Source organism: Marmota monax, unplaced genomic scaffold, assembly GCF_021218885.2.
Source record: "Marmota monax isolate L192 unplaced genomic scaffold, Marmota_monax_Labrador192_F-V1.1 WCK01_AAM20220418_F8-fsc00427, whole genome shotgun sequence".
Classification (NCBI taxonomy): Eukaryota; Metazoa; Chordata; class Mammalia; order Rodentia; family Sciuridae; genus Marmota; species Marmota monax.
Genome location: NW_026693630.1, coordinates 255,241 through 275,844, shown reverse-complemented (window position 1 = coordinate 275,844; position 20,604 = coordinate 255,241). Strand labels below are relative to the sequence as shown.

The 20,604-nt window shown below is 36.2% G+C and overlaps 1 protein-coding gene and 1 long non-coding RNA gene across 5 annotated transcripts in view; one reads left to right on the top strand and one right to left on the bottom strand.

The window, feature by feature from the left end:
• The first annotated feature begins 958 nt into the window (after positions 1 to 958).
• Positions 959 to 1,835, top strand: Zfp42 (ZFP42 zinc finger protein). Its single transcript, XM_046459709.1, has one exon. The coding sequence runs from the start codon at positions 1,065 to 1,067 to the stop codon at positions 1,833 to 1,835; it is 771 nt and encodes a 256-aa protein (XP_046315665.1). The 5' UTR covers positions 959 to 1,064.
• Positions 1,836 to 7,756: 5,921 nt separating this feature from the next.
• Positions 7,757 to 20,604, bottom strand: part of LOC124103210 (uncharacterized) — an 83,155-nt gene continuing 70,307 nt past the window's right edge. For 3 of the 4 annotated variants that reach the window (XR_009228245.1, XR_009228247.1, XR_009228246.1), the window contains one exon: positions 7,757 to 9,371. This is a non-coding gene — a long non-coding RNA (uncharacterized LOC124103210). The remainder of the gene's footprint in view (positions 9,372 to 20,604) is intronic. The other variant, XR_006855134.2, reaches the window with a different exon arrangement.

Sequence of the window (20,604 nt, the reverse complement as noted above, 5' to 3'; positions counted from 1 at the left end):
TTGCTTCATTGATAGCCAACTTTTTTAAACTAATGCATTATGTGTCTAAAGCTCTGAATAAGTTTCTAGTAAATTAATTTTCTCAGATGAAAATTAACTCACCAATGCAATATCTAATGAATATTTATAAACTCATATTTTTTTTTTTTTAGTACAGTGCTGGAACAAGACCAAAGAGGCCTTTGCTCTCACAGAGCTTACAGTCTAGCAGGTAAGACAGACCTTAAATAAACACCTGCTTCCTGTAGCAGGAAGTAATCAACAGATAATCCATAAAGGAATGAGATTGGCTGAATAAAACAAAGAGAGTCTTGAGTTCTCTCATGGGCTACAGTTTGCCTACCCATTGGGGGTGAGAGGGTATGGTTATCAGAGAACATGTAAGTGTAGCATTCTGTAATTGGAAGGTGAGCTCTGGGCCAGTGTTTTAAGGTCATTTTCTGAGGATGTCTCTAATATTAGAATATGTTCCAATTCAAGATTATTATCATGGAGCTCTGATCCATATGAGATAGGGAGCTAGTGAATGCTGAGCTAGGGGCATCTTTATGTACTCCTTCATCTCCTTTGAGTTTTTAATCAGTTGCTACCAAACACCTCAGTAAAGGTTTGCTTGCTTGGCTCTATTTAAGATTGCAAACTTCTACTGAAGAATCACAAACAATATGTAGACAAGAGTAGGGCTAGAACCTTAATGAGTGCACAATAAATATTAGATGAGTCATTAAGTCAGAAAATTTATAGGGTACCCAGATAACCCATCTTATTCCAGGATGCATTTTCTTTTTGGGGGGTGAGGGGGTATGGTTATCAGAGAACATGTAAGTGTAGCATTAATTGTAATTGAAAAGTGAGCTCTAGGTCAGTGTTTTAGGTCATTTTCTGTTGATGTCTTTAATATTAGAATATGTTCCAATTCAAGATTATTTTCATAAAGCAGGTGTTTGGTGAAGATTACTATTACATGGAAGTGATTGATACTATTTCTGGTGCAAAACTCCTGGACGGAAAGGTGTGCGTAGAAGAACCCTGAAAAAAGTTGAACCAAAGCTAGGCAGGCAGAAATGGAATCCCCCAGCAGGTCATGGGCTGACAATGACAAAGACCCTAGCTGTGAGCTCAGCCTTCTGGCTATTGGAGAGGATGATTTCCAGGACTGTTACATAGAATGCCTACTCAGAGGGGAGTTTTCTGAATCTATCCTGGGAGAAGATTCACTTTTTAAGTCCTTGGACTGCCTGGAGAAAGGATTAGATCAAGACCTTCCCGAGCAGATTTTTGAAGCAGACTCCCTTCTTGAATCTTCTTTGGAATATGTGAAAAAGGGGACAACACCAGAGCTTCCTCAGCAGACCAGTGAAGAGAATTCACGACTTGGGTGTTCTGAATACGGGACAGGCAAAAAGCCTCCTCCCAAAGAGAGACCCTGCACCAGCGACATAGCAGATCCGAAACAGCTCACAGGATTTGCTAGAAAGAAGAGAGGAAAAAATACACGCCAAAGAAAGCCGAATAACAAATCTTCCCCGAGAAGTCACATCCCTGTTCCTGGTCCCAAAGATCACGTGTGTGCAGAATGTGGGAGAACATTCTCAGAGAGCTCAAAACTAAAAAGGCATTTTCTGGTTCATACTGGAGAGAAGCCCTATCAGTGCACCTTTGAAGGGTGCGGAAAGCACTTTTCTCTGGACTTCAATTTGCGAACGCATCTGTGCATCCACACTGGGGAGAAACGTTTTGCGTGTACCTTTCCAGGCTGTGACAAGAGGTTTGTTCAGTCAAATAACCTGAAAGTGCACTTCTTAACTCATTTGAAGACAAAGCAGAATAAATGAGGAAGAAGATGGAAAATAAGCCTCAGATAGAATATAAGCTTTAATGAAAGAGTGGGGACAAATATCCTCGTGGGCTATTATTTCTAGGTAGGATCTTTTAAGTTAAAATTGCAACCATAAAAGGCATGGTTTTAGTGTTACTAAGATGCTCTTCTACTTTGCAATGCCATTTTAGGAACATTGTGTATTCTAGTGTATTTCCAACAGAGAGATCAGGTATATTTACTTCAAAAATGTAATCCTCAATAGCTATTGGATTACTGGATGTGCAACTTGTTTTCATGTACTATACATATGAAGATAACTTAATTTTGTAGTTTCTAATTGTATAGTTTTTAATTTTCAAAAATATACTTCATGATTTGTGTGGTAGTCCTAAATAATGAATATTGTGCAGTAGATAAGTCAACAAGTGAGGGGATATTCTTTAAAGCTAAATATAGCTTTTGTTTTCATCATTGTATCAAATTACATTAAAATTGTATATTTGAGTGGTTATTTGATAGTGTTAATCCAATTGAATCCATCTTTAGATATTTCAAAATAAAAGAACATAAAACCCTACAAGTGTGCTAAATCTGGGTTCAAAAAATCAGAACAGCTTACATTAAAAAGAGATATAATTTGGGGTGGGGATATAGCTCTCAGTTGGTAGAGTGCTTACCTCATGCATAAGGCCGTGGGTTCAATCCCCAGCACCACCAAAAAAAAAAATTGAGATAGAATTCACTTGTCCTTAAAAATAAGCAAAACAGTATAAAGGTTGATATTTGGTATTGGTGAAGCATGTAGTTGACCTTACCCTCATACATGGTAAGGTATAAATGGTTACAGCCATTTTGGAAGATATTTTGCAGGTGTGCTCTGTTAATTTCCTAGGGTTGTCACAGCAATGACACAGACTGGGTGGCTTTAACAGTGGAACTGTATTATCTCATACATAGTTTTGGAGGCTCTCAATCCAAAACCAAGAAGGTTGGCAGAGCTGATTGCTTCTGAGGACTAGATCTGGAAGGGTCTATTCCAGGCTCTCTCCTTGGCAAGTTCACATTCTGAGGTACTGGTAGTTGGGACCTAAAAGTATGAATTCTGAGGGGAACACAGAATATGTGCAATATTTCAGCCCCAATATTTTTTATTCCTAGGAATCTGTAGAAATATTTCCACTAATGGAAGAAGGTATTTGTTCAAGGATATTAACTGAATCATATTTGTAATAGTAAGTTCATAATTTTAATGTCCATTAAGAAGAAACAAGTTACATAAATCATGCCAGATTTTTTTTTTTTTTTTTTTTAAACCCAGTAATAAGATCTGAACACAAGTTTTCAATGACTGTAGGCAGGCACTCCTAACAAACACTTTGAACTCCCAGTCTGGCAATCAAACTTTGAAGGAACTCCCTACATTAATATTATAAATAATCAGGTATAGTTAAAATGTCCTTTAATATTTAAGATACCTGGAAATTATGCTAATAGGTACATAAATTTAACAGCTTTCGGGGGGGGGGGGAAGGCACAGTGAATAAATAAATGAATTAACTTAAAAGACTAATAATCTTGATTTTATCAATGCCAAAAAGTAAGTATTTTAAAGTAAAAACAAAAATTAAGCCAGGTTCAGTGGTGCACACCTATAATCCCAGTGACTTGGGAGGCTGAGGCAGGAGGATCATAAGTTTGATACCTGCCTCAGCAATTTAGCAAGGCACTGAGCAATTTAGGGCTTAAATTTTGACTTCAGTATGAGCTAGTTACTGGGGACTTATAGAATTTTGCTTTTTAATTTATAATATATTTGGTGTGGATTTTCTACCATCACTTCTGTAGCAACGTGGGTCTTAAGTCTCTAAAAGAACATTAGGTACATAATCCACTCACAAGTTTAGCATTTCCCTAAAACAAGCACCTGAGTATAGAATTTAGGATTGGAATTTGGTATTTAATCAAGATGATGAAGCATGTATGTTTGTCTAGTTTTTGCTTTGACAGCAGTGTGTTTGATTGGGTCCTCTATGGATTTCAACTTCATAGTTGCATAAGACACTGCATCTCTGAAGGCTAAACAAAGAGCAAGCAGATTTTAGGCTGCAGGATCTTGAGAACTGAGACCTAAAGCACCAGGAGGGATCAAGACAGGATTCCCCTGTTGAGGTTGGTTTACTTTTTTAGACTCCTCTTTCTGGAGTGTCTACTTGTGTATCTGGATTTCAGGGTTTAGTTAAATCCTGATTTGGGAATAGAATGATACTTGACTATCCTCCTAGCCATCTTGTCTTTTCTTTCTCCCTCTGCACCCCCCTTCCTCCTTTCCTCCTACCCTTTGTTCCTTCCTCCCATCCTTCCTTCCTTCCTTCCTTCCGTCTTTCTTTCCTTTCTTCCAAAGAGAAACCCTAAAACTGCTGAGAATGTAAGAGGAAGAAGGTATGTTGACCTGACACAGTGGCACATGCCTGTAATCCCAGCAGGTTGGGAGGCTGAGGCAGGAGGATCACAAGTTCAAAGACCGCCACAGCAACTTATCAAGACCTTTAACACATTTTGAGTTTATTTTTGTGTATGATGTGAGGTAATGGTCCATTTTCATATTTTTGAATGTGGATATCCAGTTTTCCTAACAGCATTCACTGAAGAGATTATCCTTTGCTTACTATGTCTTCCTGGTGGCCTTGGCAAAATTGGTAAACATGCTTGGATTTACTTCTGGTCTTTCAGTTCTCTTTCATTAGTCGAAGTGTCTGTTTTTATGTCGGTTCCCTGCTTTTTTGATTACTATAGTGTTTTAATATAATTTGAAATCAGAAAGTGTTACCTCCAATTTTAGAGTTTTTTGTTCCTGTGAAAAGTGCACTGATATTTTGATAGAATTGCAATGAACTTATCTGTTGCTTTTTCTAGTATAGATATTTTAACAGTATTAATTCTTTTGACCAGAGAACATGAATACTTTTCCATCTGTCTTTTTCAATTTCATTCAGCAATGTTTACAGTTTTCAGTATATAGATCTATCATTCCTTTGGTTAAATTTATTCCTAAGTGTTTTATTTTTAATACTCAAATAGGATCATATTCTTTGTGTTTTTTCTCAAATACATTATTATTCATGTAAATAAATGTAATTGATTAAAGAAGTGAACATCTTAGAGACCATCACTTTCTTATTATTAATATGTAAGCCACAGTTAGTAGACTCTTAGTAACTTATAGATTGATTAAATGTGTAAAAATATGGTTTAATTTGTTTTTTAAACCAGTAAATTATGCATAATTCAAAATGGCTAATGAAAGAATTACTAGTCTTATTTTTATAAATCTGATAAGTCTGAAAACTGAAATAAAGGTGAACAACTATTAGAGTAATACATGCTTAATAAAAGAAAAATGCTACAGATGTGTTTGTGCATATATATGTAGGCACATATTTACTTTATTCCGAGAATTTTTGTTACATCTTTTTTGGTCATTTTTATCAGTAGTGAAAATAATCTTAAATGTTGTTATCTTTTTTTTTTTTCTTATTCCTCTAAAAGAAATAGGAGAGTCTATAATTAGTTTAAAATGTATCATACTACTCACATCCTACTTTAAATCAATTTTTCGGATTTCTTCTATGTGCACAGGTCTTCCAACCATGTCTGACTTCTGCTTTTCACCAATATACGTTGGTGCACATAGGATTTCTAGCATTCTATTCAATAGCAGATTTGTCAGATTTTTTATTATTTTCCTCCTGGGTATAAGCATGTGCAGAAATCCGTGTGTGCTCATGTTTTAATTACCTGATGCACTGGCTTTGACTGAATAAATTGCATGATTACATCCTACATTGGACACAGAACAGTGCAAGTTATATTAAAAAGCCATTATATTTGCAACTCTGAACAAGAGACTATAATTAAAAAGCAATTGGATGAAATTAGCTTTAAGAATACAAGAGTTTAAGCAAGATTTGGTAAATGAACATTAATGGTTAACATGTGGTTTTTATTAGGTCTTTTGCTTTTTATTCTCTCTGACCCCAGAGTTGAATTCCTTAGATGTCAGTAGACCAGACTTGTAGAACACCTGTAGAAAGCTGTGCTTTACCATATGGAGAAAGTTATATCCATAAAACAAGCCAATGGAACTTTTGTGACTTTAGTAAATCAAAGGTATTAGGTAGGCTACAATGATACCCTGGGCATTAATAAACTATTCTTAATGCTTCTAAGATCTTAGTTGTATGTCATAAAATGCATAGTACACGCTCCTACAACTCAGAATGCTGGTCATAAAACACACATATACAAATCAAAGAAATAATAAAATTGAGAGAATTTTGATTACCATCACCACTAAATAAAAAAATTGCACACAATATGCGTAATAGCACCCTATGATCTAAGAAAACCATATGTTTCAAACTGTTGAGGACTTGGCATGGTAGTATTTTTGTATGTGGAAAAGCTTTGAGTTTATCAAGTATATATGCTAATAGATATTACATTTATGGCATATTATAGGTGGCTACAAATTCTTTGCTATTCCTCCAGTTACAAGTTGAAGTCTCTGGATATGTAAGCTTAATTTAATTATTCCACAGTGTATTTATAAATTACAATATCACTTCATACCCCATAAATTTATACAGTTATAAATTATCAATTTACAATAAAAAAGAAAAACTAAGTTGGGGCCTATTGTCCTTTCCCTGCAGTTTGGTCTGGTATGTGACTGCTTTGATCAGAGCAGAATGATGTAAATAGTGCTATAATAGTTATATCAATTCTAAATTCTAGGCCTTTGTTTTGTTTTCTTTTTTTTCATACTGGGGATTGAACACAGGGGTGCGCTATCACTGAGCTACATCCCCAGACCTTTTTATTTTTACTTTTTTAGTTTGTGACAGGACCTGGCTAAGTTGCCTAGACTGGTCTTGACTTTGCAACCATGTGTCTGCCTCCCAAGAAGCTGGGATTACAGGTGTTGTCAGGCCTAGCTTTTAAGAGGAATGGTGCCTACTGCCATTTAAGAAGTCTACCCTAAGACCACGATCCTGAACAAGATCCAAGCCACAACTGGAGGCACTGTAGCATAGGATGTCATGCATGGTGAAAGGAGGGAGGGATGGGCCTCAGGTAGTGAGGTCCCAGACAGGAGTGTGGGAGTCACTTCAGAAAGGTCATCCACCCCCAGTCACTCCAGATGACACCACATGCATTGGTGACAAACTTCCCGAATGGTGCCTTCTGAAATGACTCACACAATGATGGACAAAATAAAATGGGTTGTTTTAAGTCGCTTAAGTTTTGGGGTTAGTGTGTTATGTGGCAATAAACAACAAGAACATAAACACCACTTTAGTTTTGTTATATGAATTTTATAGTCCTTACTTTATATTTGTGTGAGCATATGTATAAATAGATAGATAGATGTAAATAGATATTACCATAAAACTACATCTAAATTCAAAAGAAATTTTCTTTTTTTTTTTTTTTTTTTTAATTAATTTTTATGGCCAGGCCCAGTGGCTCATGCCTGTATTCCCAGAGGCTTGGAAGGCTTCGACCGGAAGATCACGAGTTTAAAGCCAGCCTCAGCAAAAGTGAGGGGCTTAGCAACTCAGTCTCTAAACAAAATACATAATAAGGCTGGGGATGTGGCTCAGTGGTCGAGTGCCCCTGAGTTCAATCCCTGGAACCCACCCCCCAAAAATTTATCTTTATCAGAGCATTATAGTTATATATGGTAGTTGTGTTCATTTGATATGTACATGGAATTTGATTTCAGTTCCTGTCCCCCACTTTCCCTGCTACTTCCTCCCCCATTTTCCTTCCTCTACTGATCTTCCTTTCACTTATTTATTTATTTTTGATTGGTCCTTCCTATTTATACATCAAGTTGAAATTCCCTGTGTTATATTTATATATGCCCTTAATGTGATTTTGTTATATTCATTTCATATTTCCTCTCCTTTCTCCTCACTCCCCCTCCTTTTTTAGACACTCATGGACCTTTATTTTGTTCATTTATTTATATGTGGTGCTGAGAATCAAACCCAGTGCCTCACACATGCTAGGCAAGTGCTCTACTACTGAGCCACCACTCCAGCTACTCCTCCTTTTTGATTTCCTTCTTCTACTCCACTGATTTTCCCTGTATCTTTATGATATTCAACCATCTCTTCTTTTTCCCTTATTTGGTCTAGCTTCCACATAAGACAGAAAACATTTGACCCTTAATTTTCTGAGACCAGCTTATTTAATTTAGCATGGTGTTTGCCATTTCCATTGTTTTCCAGCAAATGCCATAATGTCATTCTTTTTTATGACCCAGTAAAACTTCATTGTGTGTGTATATATATACCACATTTTCTTTTATATAATTTTTTTATTACTTATACATGATAGTAGAATGCATTTTGACACATCAGACATAAATGGGGTATAACTAACTTCTCATGCTTCTGGTTGTACATGATGTAGAGTTAAACTTTTGTGTAATCATATACGCACATAGCATAATAATATTTGATTCATTCAAGCATCCTTCTTACTCCCAAACTCCCCCCTCCCTTTTCACTCCCCTCTGTCTAATCCAAAATACCTCTATTCTCCCCTAGCCCCTCCCCCTTCATTCATCTATTGTTGGGCATCTAGACTGATTCCATAATCTGGCCACTGTCAAAAGAAATTTTCAATTATGTTTGGCTTTCCATATCAACAGGTTTTGCACCAATGAACTATGAATCAGAAATGTAGCTAGAATTAAAATAGTAGCATTTGCACTGACTATGCACAAACTTTACAATGTAAGTGCTTTGAAAATAGTTATTATCCTGGGGTATAATGCTATGTTGCTAAGATGTAAGTGCAAGAAAAAAGTCAATGCAGGTATCTTTTTTTTTTTTCTCCTTAGTGCTAGCAATTGAACCCAGGGGTGCTTTACCACTGCTGCATCCCCAGTTCTTTTTATTTTTTTTATTTTTAGACAGTGTCTCACACTGTTACTGAGGTTCTTCCTAAATTGCTGAGGCTGGCCTCAAATTTGCAATCTTCCTTCCTCAGCCTTCTGAGTAGCTGGGATTACAGGCATGCACCACCATGTCTAAAATTTTTTTCAATCTGGAGTTTAGTTAATTCTGCAGATTCACAACCTATTGATATGGAGGGCCAATTGTAACTTGAAATTTGTATGATAGAGTTATTTTCAGGGTCATGTACATTAGTGTAGCACATTACCTCTTCAAAGACCAGCAAGTCTGATTAATTTGTTGCAATATCTAAGGAAACTGAAACTGCCTTTAATAAAATTAAAACTTATCCCTAAAAGTTAGTGGAGGGAGAATCTCCATTTGGGAAGAATAGTTTCTCGTCACAGAACTGGTTCCGTTATCCTGGCTGGAGTTTTGGAGGGATCCTTTAACTTCTGATGCCACCAACACTGTCCTTTAAGGGCCATGCTCCACTTTAACACTCTGACCCATGCCAGAGCACACAGCTCTTCCTTTATGCTTAGGCATAAAACCAAAACGAGGCTGGAACATTTCAAGACCTTATAAAAAGCAAAAATAAATAAATAAATAAATAACACTATGCAGCTTGTTTTCTCAGGTCTCAGACTCAAGGAAGATCTACCTATTTCACATTCAGGGTTTAGAGAAAAAACTCCAGTGATTCGTGTGTACCTGAGACCTGGCATGGGTTTCTGAGGACTGTCCTGTTCTCCCCAGGTTACGCAGTATGTCTAACCTTACCATGAAATGTGACACATTTCATTTGTGTTCTAACAGTAAAACAACAACACTAAAATGTATGTAAAATATGTACAAGTATAATCTTTACTGTCTCTTAGTTGCCTGGAGGGGTTAAAAATATTGGAGCAGGTATTTAACTAGAAAACCTCAAAAGCTGTCCAAAGGGCTGAGGTTGTGGCTCAATGGTAGAGCACTTCCCTGGCACGTGTGGTGCACTGGGACCCACTCTAGCACTACCTTAAAAAATAAATAAATAAAATCAAGTTTTAAAAAATTCAACAGCCTTTCTTTAAAAAAAAAAGAAAAAGAAAAAGCTATCACAATTGGGGGTGGAGGATGGACAAAGAGAGAGAACTTTGTAGAGATGGGCAAGGAGCAGAGTTTGAAAGCTTTATAAGCCATCTTAAAGGGATAGAACTTTGTCTCATAGTCAATAAAGCATGCAGAAAAGGGATTAAGCAAGGAAGTGACATGATCAAATTCAGTTTGGAGAGGAGTCATCTGGGAGGCAGGGATGAGGATGGACTGGTAAGAGGGAAAACAGGCAGCTGCTGCAATAATCCAGAGGAGAGATGACAAGTCTTATTGGACTTTATATTTCCAGCACTGACATAGAACACAATAAATGATTAATGGATGTTTAAATAAGTGGTCGACTAGACATAACTAAAAGGATTTCCAAGCAGCAATAAAAACAGAAAAATGACAGATGCACTAAACTTAAAGTCAGTGATGCACAACAATCAGAGGACAAATAATCCAATTTAAAAATGAGTTTTCATGGGGCTTAAATGGACATTTATCTAAAAAAGATATATAAATAGCCAATAGGTACATGAAAAGATGTTCAACATTATTAGTCGTTAGGGAAGAGCAAATCAAAGCCACAATGAGATACCACTTCACACTCAACGAGGATGGCTATAATCAAAACATTGTTGGTCAGAACATGGAGGAATTCTACCTGTCATCCACAGCTGGTAAGAGCTTAGGCATGTTCCAGGATTCTGTCACTGAACAGAAGCTATGGCATCCCTATAGATCTGCATTCTCCACACATAAAGACTTTCTTACAAAGGTTAGCACTCTTTCATTGCCACATATATTTATATAAAATAAAAATAACATGCAAAGAATTTCATGATGTTAAGAATTTTACCCAGTTGGAAATTTTTGGCTCATTTCTGAGAGAGTAAGTAAAGGTGAGACTCAATGAATGCTCCCTTGTCCCAATCTGTATTGTGGAGACCTTCAAGATGGTCTTTGTTCCTGTCATTCAGGTACATTGAGAGATATTTTCTAGATTTAGGAAAATGCTTTTTCTCTTTGTAGATCTCTGGACTAGGGGATACCTAGTTCACAGTTGCATTCTTTATAAGAGGGACCAGAAATACAGCATAAATATGCTAAGTACTACAACCAGGAGCATCAAGAATGGCAAGATAACAAGATGCAAGTTTTTACAATTTTATTTTTAATTGACACATTCAAATTGTATATAGTTATGAGCGTGGTGGCACACACCTATGATCCCAAGACTCAGGAGGCTAAGGCTTGAAGATCACAAATGTGGGTCATCAGCAGTTTACTGGGACCATGAGCAACAAAGGACGACTGTCTTAAGATAAAGAATAAAAAGGGCTGGAGATGTGGCTCAGTGAACTGGTGCCCTGAGTCCATCCCCAGTACCAAAAAAAAAAAAAAAAAAAAAAAAAAGAATTGTGTATAGTTATCATGTACATCATACAACACATGAAAAAGCTAAATCAAGCTAATTAACATATATATTACCTACCTACTTGGCTTTTGCTACATGTGTATATGTGTATATGTGTGTGTGTTGAGAACTTTAAAAAGTCTCCCCTCATGAATTTTCACAAATACAAAATTTTTTAAGAACTGTATCACCACGTTGCATGTTAGATCTCTTGAACTTACTGCTCCTACCTAAAATTCTATGACCTTTGACCAACATCTAAGGCAACCCTCCCCAACCTATCCCCTCGGAACCTCCTTTCTCTGCCCTATTTTCAACTATGAGTTTAGCTTTTCTAGATTCCACATGCGAGTGAGATCATGGTGTGTTTGTCTTGTTGTGTCTGCGTATTTCACTTATGTTCTCCAAGTTTCTCCATCTAGACACAAACATCAGGATTTTTCTTCTTTTTCAAGGCTGGTTCGTATTCCACTGGATATATGAACCACATTTTCTTTATCCATTTATCCTGTGGTGAATGCTTAGGTTGATCCCATATTTTGGCTATTATGAATTATGTTTCAATGGCCATAGGAGTGAAGATGTTTCTTCCACATGCTGATTTTATTTTTATTTTTTTGATATATACCTGGTAGTGGAATTGTTGGATACTATGGGAGTTCTATTTTTAATTTTTGAAGGAAACTTTTCTGTCTTGTATAATAGCTGTATTAATTTACCTTCACACCAAGAGTGCACAGGGATTTTCTTTTCTACACATCCTCAGTGGTACTCCTTTTTTGTCTTTTTTATAATAATCATTCTAACAGGTGTGAGATGATATCATATTGTGGCTTTAATTTACAAACCCATCAGTCAATTCTAAGTCTTCTTTTGAAAGATACCTGTTAAGATACTTTGTCCCCATTTTAATTGTTTTTGTTGTTGGTGTTGGTGTTGGCGGTGGTGGTTTTCTACAATTAAACTGAGTTTCTTCTGTGTTTTGGATATTAACCCCTTATCAGATGTATAGTTCGCAAATATGGTCTGTAAGCATACAACCAGCAACATCTCCAGCGACAAGATAGCATGATATAGATTTAAAATATCTCAAAGTTAAAATACAATTGGAAGACTCTTTTAAATTGCAAGATTATTTCAATGTAATAATGCTGACAGATGATAAATGGATCTTTTTGCCATATTTTTATTGATGCATTATAGTTGTGCATAATGATGGGATTTGCTGCTACATATTCATACATGCTCAAAATATAACAACATAACTTGACCTATATCATTCTCCAGCGCTTCCCCTTCCCTCTACCACTTCCCCTTGATCTCTTCCTCTATGCTACTGAACTCCCTTTAATTTTAACCAGATCCCCACCCCCCGCCACATACACACATTTCTCTTCTTTTCCTTTCTAGTTTCCACACGTGAAAGGAAACATATGACCCTTGACCTTCCAAGTTTGGCTTATTTGCTTAACATAATGTTCTCAAGTTTCACCCATTTTCTTTTATATGATAAAATTTCATTCCTCTGAATGGCTGAATGAAATGCCACTCGTGTAGATAGACCACATTGTCTTTGCCCATTTATCCATTGGTGGACACCTAGTCTGGTTCCATAGTTGAACTGTTGTGAATTGTGCTGCTATTCACATGGATATGCATGTATCACGAGAGTATGGTGACATTAATTCTTTAGGATAAATACCTAGTGTCCTAAAGCCATACCAAGTGGTATGCCTGGGTCATATGATGGTTCCATGACTGAACTTTTGAGGAACCTCCATACTGATATCCATAGTTGGTAGTAATTTTTAATTCTACCAATAGTGTAAAAGTGTTCCTTTTTCTCCACATCCTCTCTAGCACTTATTATTATTCATATTCTTGATGGCTCTCATTCCAACTGGAGTGGGATGAAATCTCAAAGCAGTTTTGATTTGCATTCCCCTGATTGCTAGGGATACTGAACATTTTTTTCATATATTTGTTGGCCATTTGTATTTCTTCTTTTGAGAAATGTCTGTTTGGTTTTTTCACCCATTTATTGATTGGATTATTTCCTTTTGGGGTGATGACATTTTATTAGTTCTTTATATATATCTTAGATATTAATCTTCTGTCAGAAGAGAAGTTAGTAAAGATTTTCTCCCATTCTGTAGGTTCTTTCTTCACATTCTTAATTGTTGTCTTTGCTGTGCAGAAGCTTTTTGATTTGATGTCATCTGATTTATTAACTCCTGGCATTATTTCCTGAGCTTTAGTGGCCCTATTGAGAAAGTTGTTGCCTGTGGCTATATGTTGGAGTGTTCATCTATGTTTTCTTCTAGGAGTTGCATAATTCTGGTCTAATTCTTAGGTGTCTGATCCATTTTAAGTTGACTTTGGTGCAGGGTGAGAGATACAGGTCTAGTCTATTCTTTTACATATGGATAATCAGTTTTCCCAGCACCTTTTGTTTAAAAGGCTATCTTTTCTTCAATGTGTTTTTGGCACCTTTGTCAAGGATTGGATGACTAATCTTTGTGCATTTGTTTCTGTGTCCTCTGTTCTGCATCATTGATCTATGTGTCTGTTTTTATGCCAGTAACATGCAGTTTTTGTGACTTTAACCCTGTGGTGTAATTTGGCATTTTGATGACTCCAGTATTGTTTTCTTTGCTTAGAATTGCTTTGGTTACTCTGCATCTTTTATTCTTTCAAGTGAATTTTAGGAACTGTTTTTTTCTAGTGTTGTCATTGGTATTTTGATAGGGATTACATTGAATCTGTATTTTGCTTTTAGTACTATGGCCATAATAAATGGATCTTTAAGTCATAGTAAATTACAGGAAAGAAAGAAGCTATTATTTTTATTTTTATTGCTATTACTATCACCAATAGCTTTATGACAGTATTGCTAAAACTATGGCCTTTACTTTCAAGAGAATTATAGGTGGTTATTTTACCTTTGGACTAGATGATAAGAAATGCATTATCATTGGTAAAATGCTTTGAAAACAAGACCTATGGGAGCACAAAAAGGCATTTCATGGGCAGAATTCTCTCCAAAAGTCCTAAGTCCCGTTACTTCATAATGTGACTATGTTTGGAGATACGGTCTTTAAAGTAGATAAAACAGGCTATTTAGGGTGGGCCCCAATTCAATCTGGCTAGTGTTCTTTTGAGGATAGGCAAAACAGTGACCAAATAAAAGAGAAACACACTAAAAATTGACTAACTGGAAGGAGCCATTTTGGTGAATAGACTCTATCAACCAAACCAATGAGTTTCACCAGAGGATTAATACATTCAAACTTGCATTTTATATCAAACATTATTGTTTGACCTATGGATGTGAGTATACAAGAAGTAGGAGAAATATCTATTCAGGAAAAAACTTGGAGAGAGATTAGTTTGAAAGTCAGAAAGTTTGAAACTCTAAAAATGATAGCCGTGGATAAAGAAGATAAGGAGGAGAGAACAGAGTAAGAAAGTGGTTAGATACCAGGAATAGACCATGGCCAGGATCTGGCGATTCTCAGCTGTGTATAGTCAATGGATTATGATGTGATTGAGATGGAGACCAATAATGCAGAACAGAAGCCAGAAGGAGAGATTACATGATCATTTAGTTTATAATAAGAATTATTTTGAAAGGCAATTGTACATGTTGGGGGGAAAATCACCATGAAAACTAAGTCTAATCAAATTTGACTAGGAAAGTGAAGAGTTGTATAGAACTCAAATTCCAAAATGTCATGGATTCCTTGAGGAAATTTAACTCTTATCTTACAAAATTAGTAAGCACAGAGAGGAAGACAGTGTTTTAACAAGTGAAACATAAGGGGGTTTTATTACATTTTGAGCTCCTCAGCCGGACTGGTACATGTATGACAAAAATAAAAACTTGTAGACACATCAAGGTTATTTTCTCCCTAGAAGTCAAGCATTTCTTTGCAAGAAGATGAACGTGGTCAGGAATGTCCAGCCAAATTTTGGAACTAATTAGGCTTTGAAAGGCCTGCTATCTAGAAATTTCTGTAGCCAAAATATAACCATAGCTCTAGAGTAGCTGACAAGCCATTTATTAGAACAGCAGCCCACTAATGCTTCTCCTTGTTTCAAGGTTACATTATAAATCAACTTCGAGGGGCAAAAACCTTGGAGGAGACCTGTAGGAGGATGAGCAGACAACTTAAACTATAAAAAAAAGTCCTAAAGTGCATGTCTTACTTACAGAAAGAATGAGATTTGAAAGGATGATAATTAACAGAAATTAACACAGCTGGTATCCAGCAAGTTTCAATTGCAAAGATCATATAAATTGATTTATAGTGTTCCCATGTGACTAATGAAGGTGGATCGGTGACCATATTGTTCTAAATGATTGCATTAGAGAACATTATTACTTTCAAGGAGCTTGCATTAATAATAAAATCATTATCACCAAAGAATAAACAAAATAACAATTTTCAGGATCCATATTTGAGATCTTAAAAACACATATTCCATTACTAAATATCTTTCCAAAAAAAAAGTGATTAAAAAGAAAACTCTGAAGAAACACCCGTTCTGCTCTTTATTTTTCCCTTGGAAGAAAGAGGGGATTCAAAACCTTCCTGAAGTCAGCACTTAGAAAGGTTAATTATTCATATAGCACAATGAAGAGGAAGCCTGGATTTAATTGGACACATGCTTCTCACATTTAAAGACAGGGGAGTAGATAATGATGTCCCTTTTGTGTCCTTCCAAAAGAAATATGGGGAACTGATAATGTCTCACATAAGTCTTAAAGGAAGAAAATGTAGACCATGCACTTTTACAAATCACTCATTAACAAACAAGCTCCGAAGAAATGTGGTCTCCATAAAACGAGATCCTTTCACAGGGCTTAAATATGGTCAAATTTAAATATCTTAGAAACTGATTAATTTGACATCCTTAACCTCCAGAGATTAAGGGGGAATTTTTATGTATAAAGCATTAGCTAGATACAGAGGCTTGTGGATCAAGGAAATAGTGGAAAGAAATTTAAAAGAAATGGGTCTCAGAACATTCCATCAATGAATCGTGATCCAGATGTGTACAGAAATAATGAGAGTGATTTTCTTTTTCTTGAAATAAATAAACTACATTATAACTACACAAAGACATAAATTATACCTTTTTTTTTTTTACCTCTGTTAAACCAGTGCCTAGTGCAATGTCTAATACTAGTAGTAAAGTATACACAAGAAGGTATAAACAAGAAGGAACATATTCTTAAAATAGAGTATGAACTTATTCATTTGCCAGAATTTTAATGCAAATTCTTTATTGAAGTATTAGATACAGAAAAATGTATACATTCCAAATGTACTTTATACTATATATAGAAATGTATACATTGTGAATGTGCTAAATGTACCAAACCTCCTTTCAGACTTTACCCATCCTCCCCCAAAAAGGTAACTATTTTTTGGACCCCAAACACTATTTTTACTGTTGATGGCATCTGTGAAGTTTCTAGGATTTGGGCTGTTATGAATATTGCTACAATGAATATTCTTGTTAAAGAACAAATGTGTCCATTTCTTCTGTATATATAACTAGAAATAGAATTGTTCATTCTTTGTATATAAATATGATGAGCTTTAAAATGATATTTTCAAATAGCTTCCCAATGTAAGGGAGAAAACTCCTCTGGAGAATTTTTATAAGTGATACATAAGAGTTCTTTATCAGATTGTGTGTGTGTGTGTGCACATGTGTGTTTATAGCAAATATATGAATATCTTCTCCTACTTGGTGACTTTGACGTAACTATCTTAATGGTATTTTGATGAATAGAAGGTCTTAATATACTGCAATGATTGCTTATGAAATTTTGGTGGGTATTTGATACCTAGTAGAAATTGTATTGGATATTAAGAATAATAAGAATGAATTGTAAGAGAAATATTTTTCCTGAAAGCAAACAGGTTTATGAGCTAAACATGAAAGTCAACCTAAAGAAATCATTAATATACAATTTTTTGGTCCATAACAAGATGTAGTACTTCTTCACACCTATAATTTTTTAAAAGCTACAACATGCAGAGCAATTATGACAGGAAAGTTATAAAAATGGAAGCAACAGTTGTGAGTTCTGTCAGCAATAGAGAGCAAGCACTGTGCACTCCTACAGTGCATTTCAAATTAATGTGTCCACAATACAAACCCTTAATCTTTATCTCCAAACCTACTTCCTGTCCGTGTATTCCTTCTTTAAATAAATGGCACCAGTTATGCAGATCAGAACCCTTGGAGTCATACTTAACTTCTTTTCTTTGCACACTCCACATCCAATCTGCCTTTAAAAAAAAAAAAAAAAAAAAAAAAACCACAGATTCTGCTGGGCAGGTGGCACATGCCTGTAATCCCAGACTCAGGAGTCTGAAGCAGGAGGATCACAAGTTTGAGGCCAGCCTCAGCAATTTAGCAAGACCCTGTCTCAAAATGAAGAATAAGGACTGAGGTTATGGCTCAGTGGTAAAGCGCTTCCATAGCACGCATGAGGTACTGAGTTTGATCCTCAGCACCACATTAAAAAACTAAACAGCCAGGCATGATGGCGCACACCCAGTAGCTCAGGAGGTTGAGGCAGGAGGATCACAAGTTCAAAGCCAGCCTCAGCAAAAGCAAGGTGCTAATCAACTCAGTGAGACCCTGTCTCTAAATAAAATACAAAATAGGGCTGGGGATGTGGCTCAGTGGTGAGTGCCCTGGGTTCAATCCCCAGTACAAAAAAAAAAAAAAGAAAAGAAAAGAAAATCTACACTCTGATCAGTCATCACACATCAGTGGCTGCCATGCCAATTCAAATTGCTGATTGTTTTTCCCTCTTTCACGTTGACCTCTCATAGTCTCCTCCTCATAGAGTAGTTTGAATGTTAAAGGCATTAATTAGTCTCTCCTTGGCCTCACACTTTCTTTGGGAATCCCAATATATTTGAAATAAAATCTAAGGTTCTTGGCATGGGGACCCAGGTCCTGCATGACATGGTGATAACCTATGGCTCCAACTCTATATTCTATCCCTTCCCTCCCCACTGACTGGCTCCAGTCCACTGGCCCTCTTACCCGTGCCTTCCCCTGCCAGACGGCTGTCCACCAGGCTCTGCGTCGCCCACCGGTCCATTCACTCCTCCAGGGTTACCCCCTCATTTTCCTCTTCCCCACTCACTAGATGAAAAGCTACTCATCATCTCTACTTCAATGTCTTACATGCTTCTCAAGCTCTACTGAGCCATATCTTCCCATCCTAAATCCACTCCTTTCCTGGTCACACTCTGACCTTCCATATTTATGTGTGTCTTTGTTTTCCTGGGATGTTGTTTATAAGAAGGTATGTTTTTATTTTTTTCTGTTGTCTTTTTTTTTACAGTATTTCACATTACTAAAAACAGTGCTCAGCACCGAGCAGCTCTCAGTACGGACTGACCAATAAAGGAGACAGGCCAGAGTCCTCACTAATCCCAAACCAGCATGAGCTAATTAGTTCATAGTCATAGAGAGCAAGAGAAAACCCAGAAACTATGGATTCTTATTGCTTTTATTGTTGTTGATTGATGACAATTTAAAAGTTTTGCTAAGAAACAGCCCAAACTGAACACAAGAAAAACACAAAATCTTTAACTCCTTTGTGTCGACAGAAAATGGTCATTAATTAGCAAATAGAGTCAAGAATTATTTTCTTCAATCTCAAGCCTTTTTCTCACACTATGCATAAGCTTGGTTGTGCACTGCTACATTATGATAACTAGCTTAACATTTCCAATATACTGACTAATAACATTGTCTTAAGTCCTTTGAAATTCAATAGCTTCAAAACTTCCAGAATGTTCTTAGTGATAGTGCTACTCTTTATAAATTAATCCAAAAGGTTTGTATTATCCTCTGAAACAGTTCATTCATTTATCCTCTTTGAAACATTTTGTTCCCTTGATAACTTTTAGAATAATAATAATAATAAAAGGAATGAAAAGAAAAAGAAAAAAGAATTCTGGTGGTTTGCCTCCTATTTGGAAGCCAGTTCTTTTCTGACTTCTTCACTTATTTCCTTGCTCCAGGACTCAGTCTTTGGACATTCTCTTCCTGGCCTACTCTCACTCTTTGGTGACCTCATCTAGTTTCCTTCTTTAAATGTTTTCACCATGTGATGATATAATGCCTCCCTTTTTACTGCTGACTCATCATCTCTACTTCAATGTCTTACGTGCTTCTCAAGCTCCACTTAGCCATGTCTTCCCATCCTACATCCACTCTTTCCACAGTTTGCATTTTTCTTCTCCTCCCAGACTTGTCTGTCCATTCTGATGAAGTGCGGTCCCACCTCGGGGCCTTTGCACTCTCTGTGCCCTGTCACTTTTGCATGCAAGAACTCCTCCAGACATCTACCCACTGGTTGCCTCACAAAACCTTCATCAAGGTTTTGCTCAACTAAAATCTTTTAAGCAAGGACTTATTTGATAAAATAAAGACCCCTACCTCAGCCATCACTCTAATCCCCTTTTCTGCTTTACTTTTCTCCAAAACTGTCATAACCACCGAACACACAATACACTCACTTATTTATTTATTTTTTGGTTTGTTGTCTACCTCTTTTCTCTGGAATATGAGTTCCTCATGAGAATTTCCACGAGGTCACACATTTTTATTCATTTACATATGCTTTATGAGTTCAGTAACCTTGTTTGGTTCCTTATCATAAGTACCGAGGAGAGAGCCTGGCACACAGTAGGAATGCAACAAATATACACCAGGTGAATAAATGAATTTCCTGAATTTTTTTCTGGCAATCTGTTAATGAATAGTCTGAAATTAAGATATAATACTACAAATACAGCCTGGCAAGAGCCTATAGGGAAAAAAATATATATCCCTATCTGCTTATTGTGATTCTTTCTTATAGATGACACAAAAAAGAACATTTGTTCTTCATTAGTTGACCTTTGGATATTTAAATGTTGTGACCTTTGTCGATGTGTCCTTGAGTCAAAATTGTTAATGAAAAACTGTTCCTTCTATATGAAGATCAAACCAAAATTCATTCAATATTTTAACCCTGTCTGTATACTTTAGTAAACTCTAGTTACTACCAGATACAAAATGCACCATCCATGTCTTAACAATTTTTTAAAATCTAATGAGAGAAATAACAAGTAACAATCAAGGCAGTGATACAAAACTGCACTAGTAGTCATTATGTTTGTTACTGCCATACATCAAAGAAAACAAGAGCTAGTTTTATTCCAAACATCTTGATGAAGCGCTAAAACTTATCAATTTTATGAAATTCCAACCCTTGAGTTCACATT

Coding starts and splice junctions, on each gene's coding strand:
- Zfp42 (XM_046459709.1), top strand. CDS start 1,065: ATGGAATCCCCCAGCAGGTCATGGGCTGACAATGACAAAGACCCTAGC.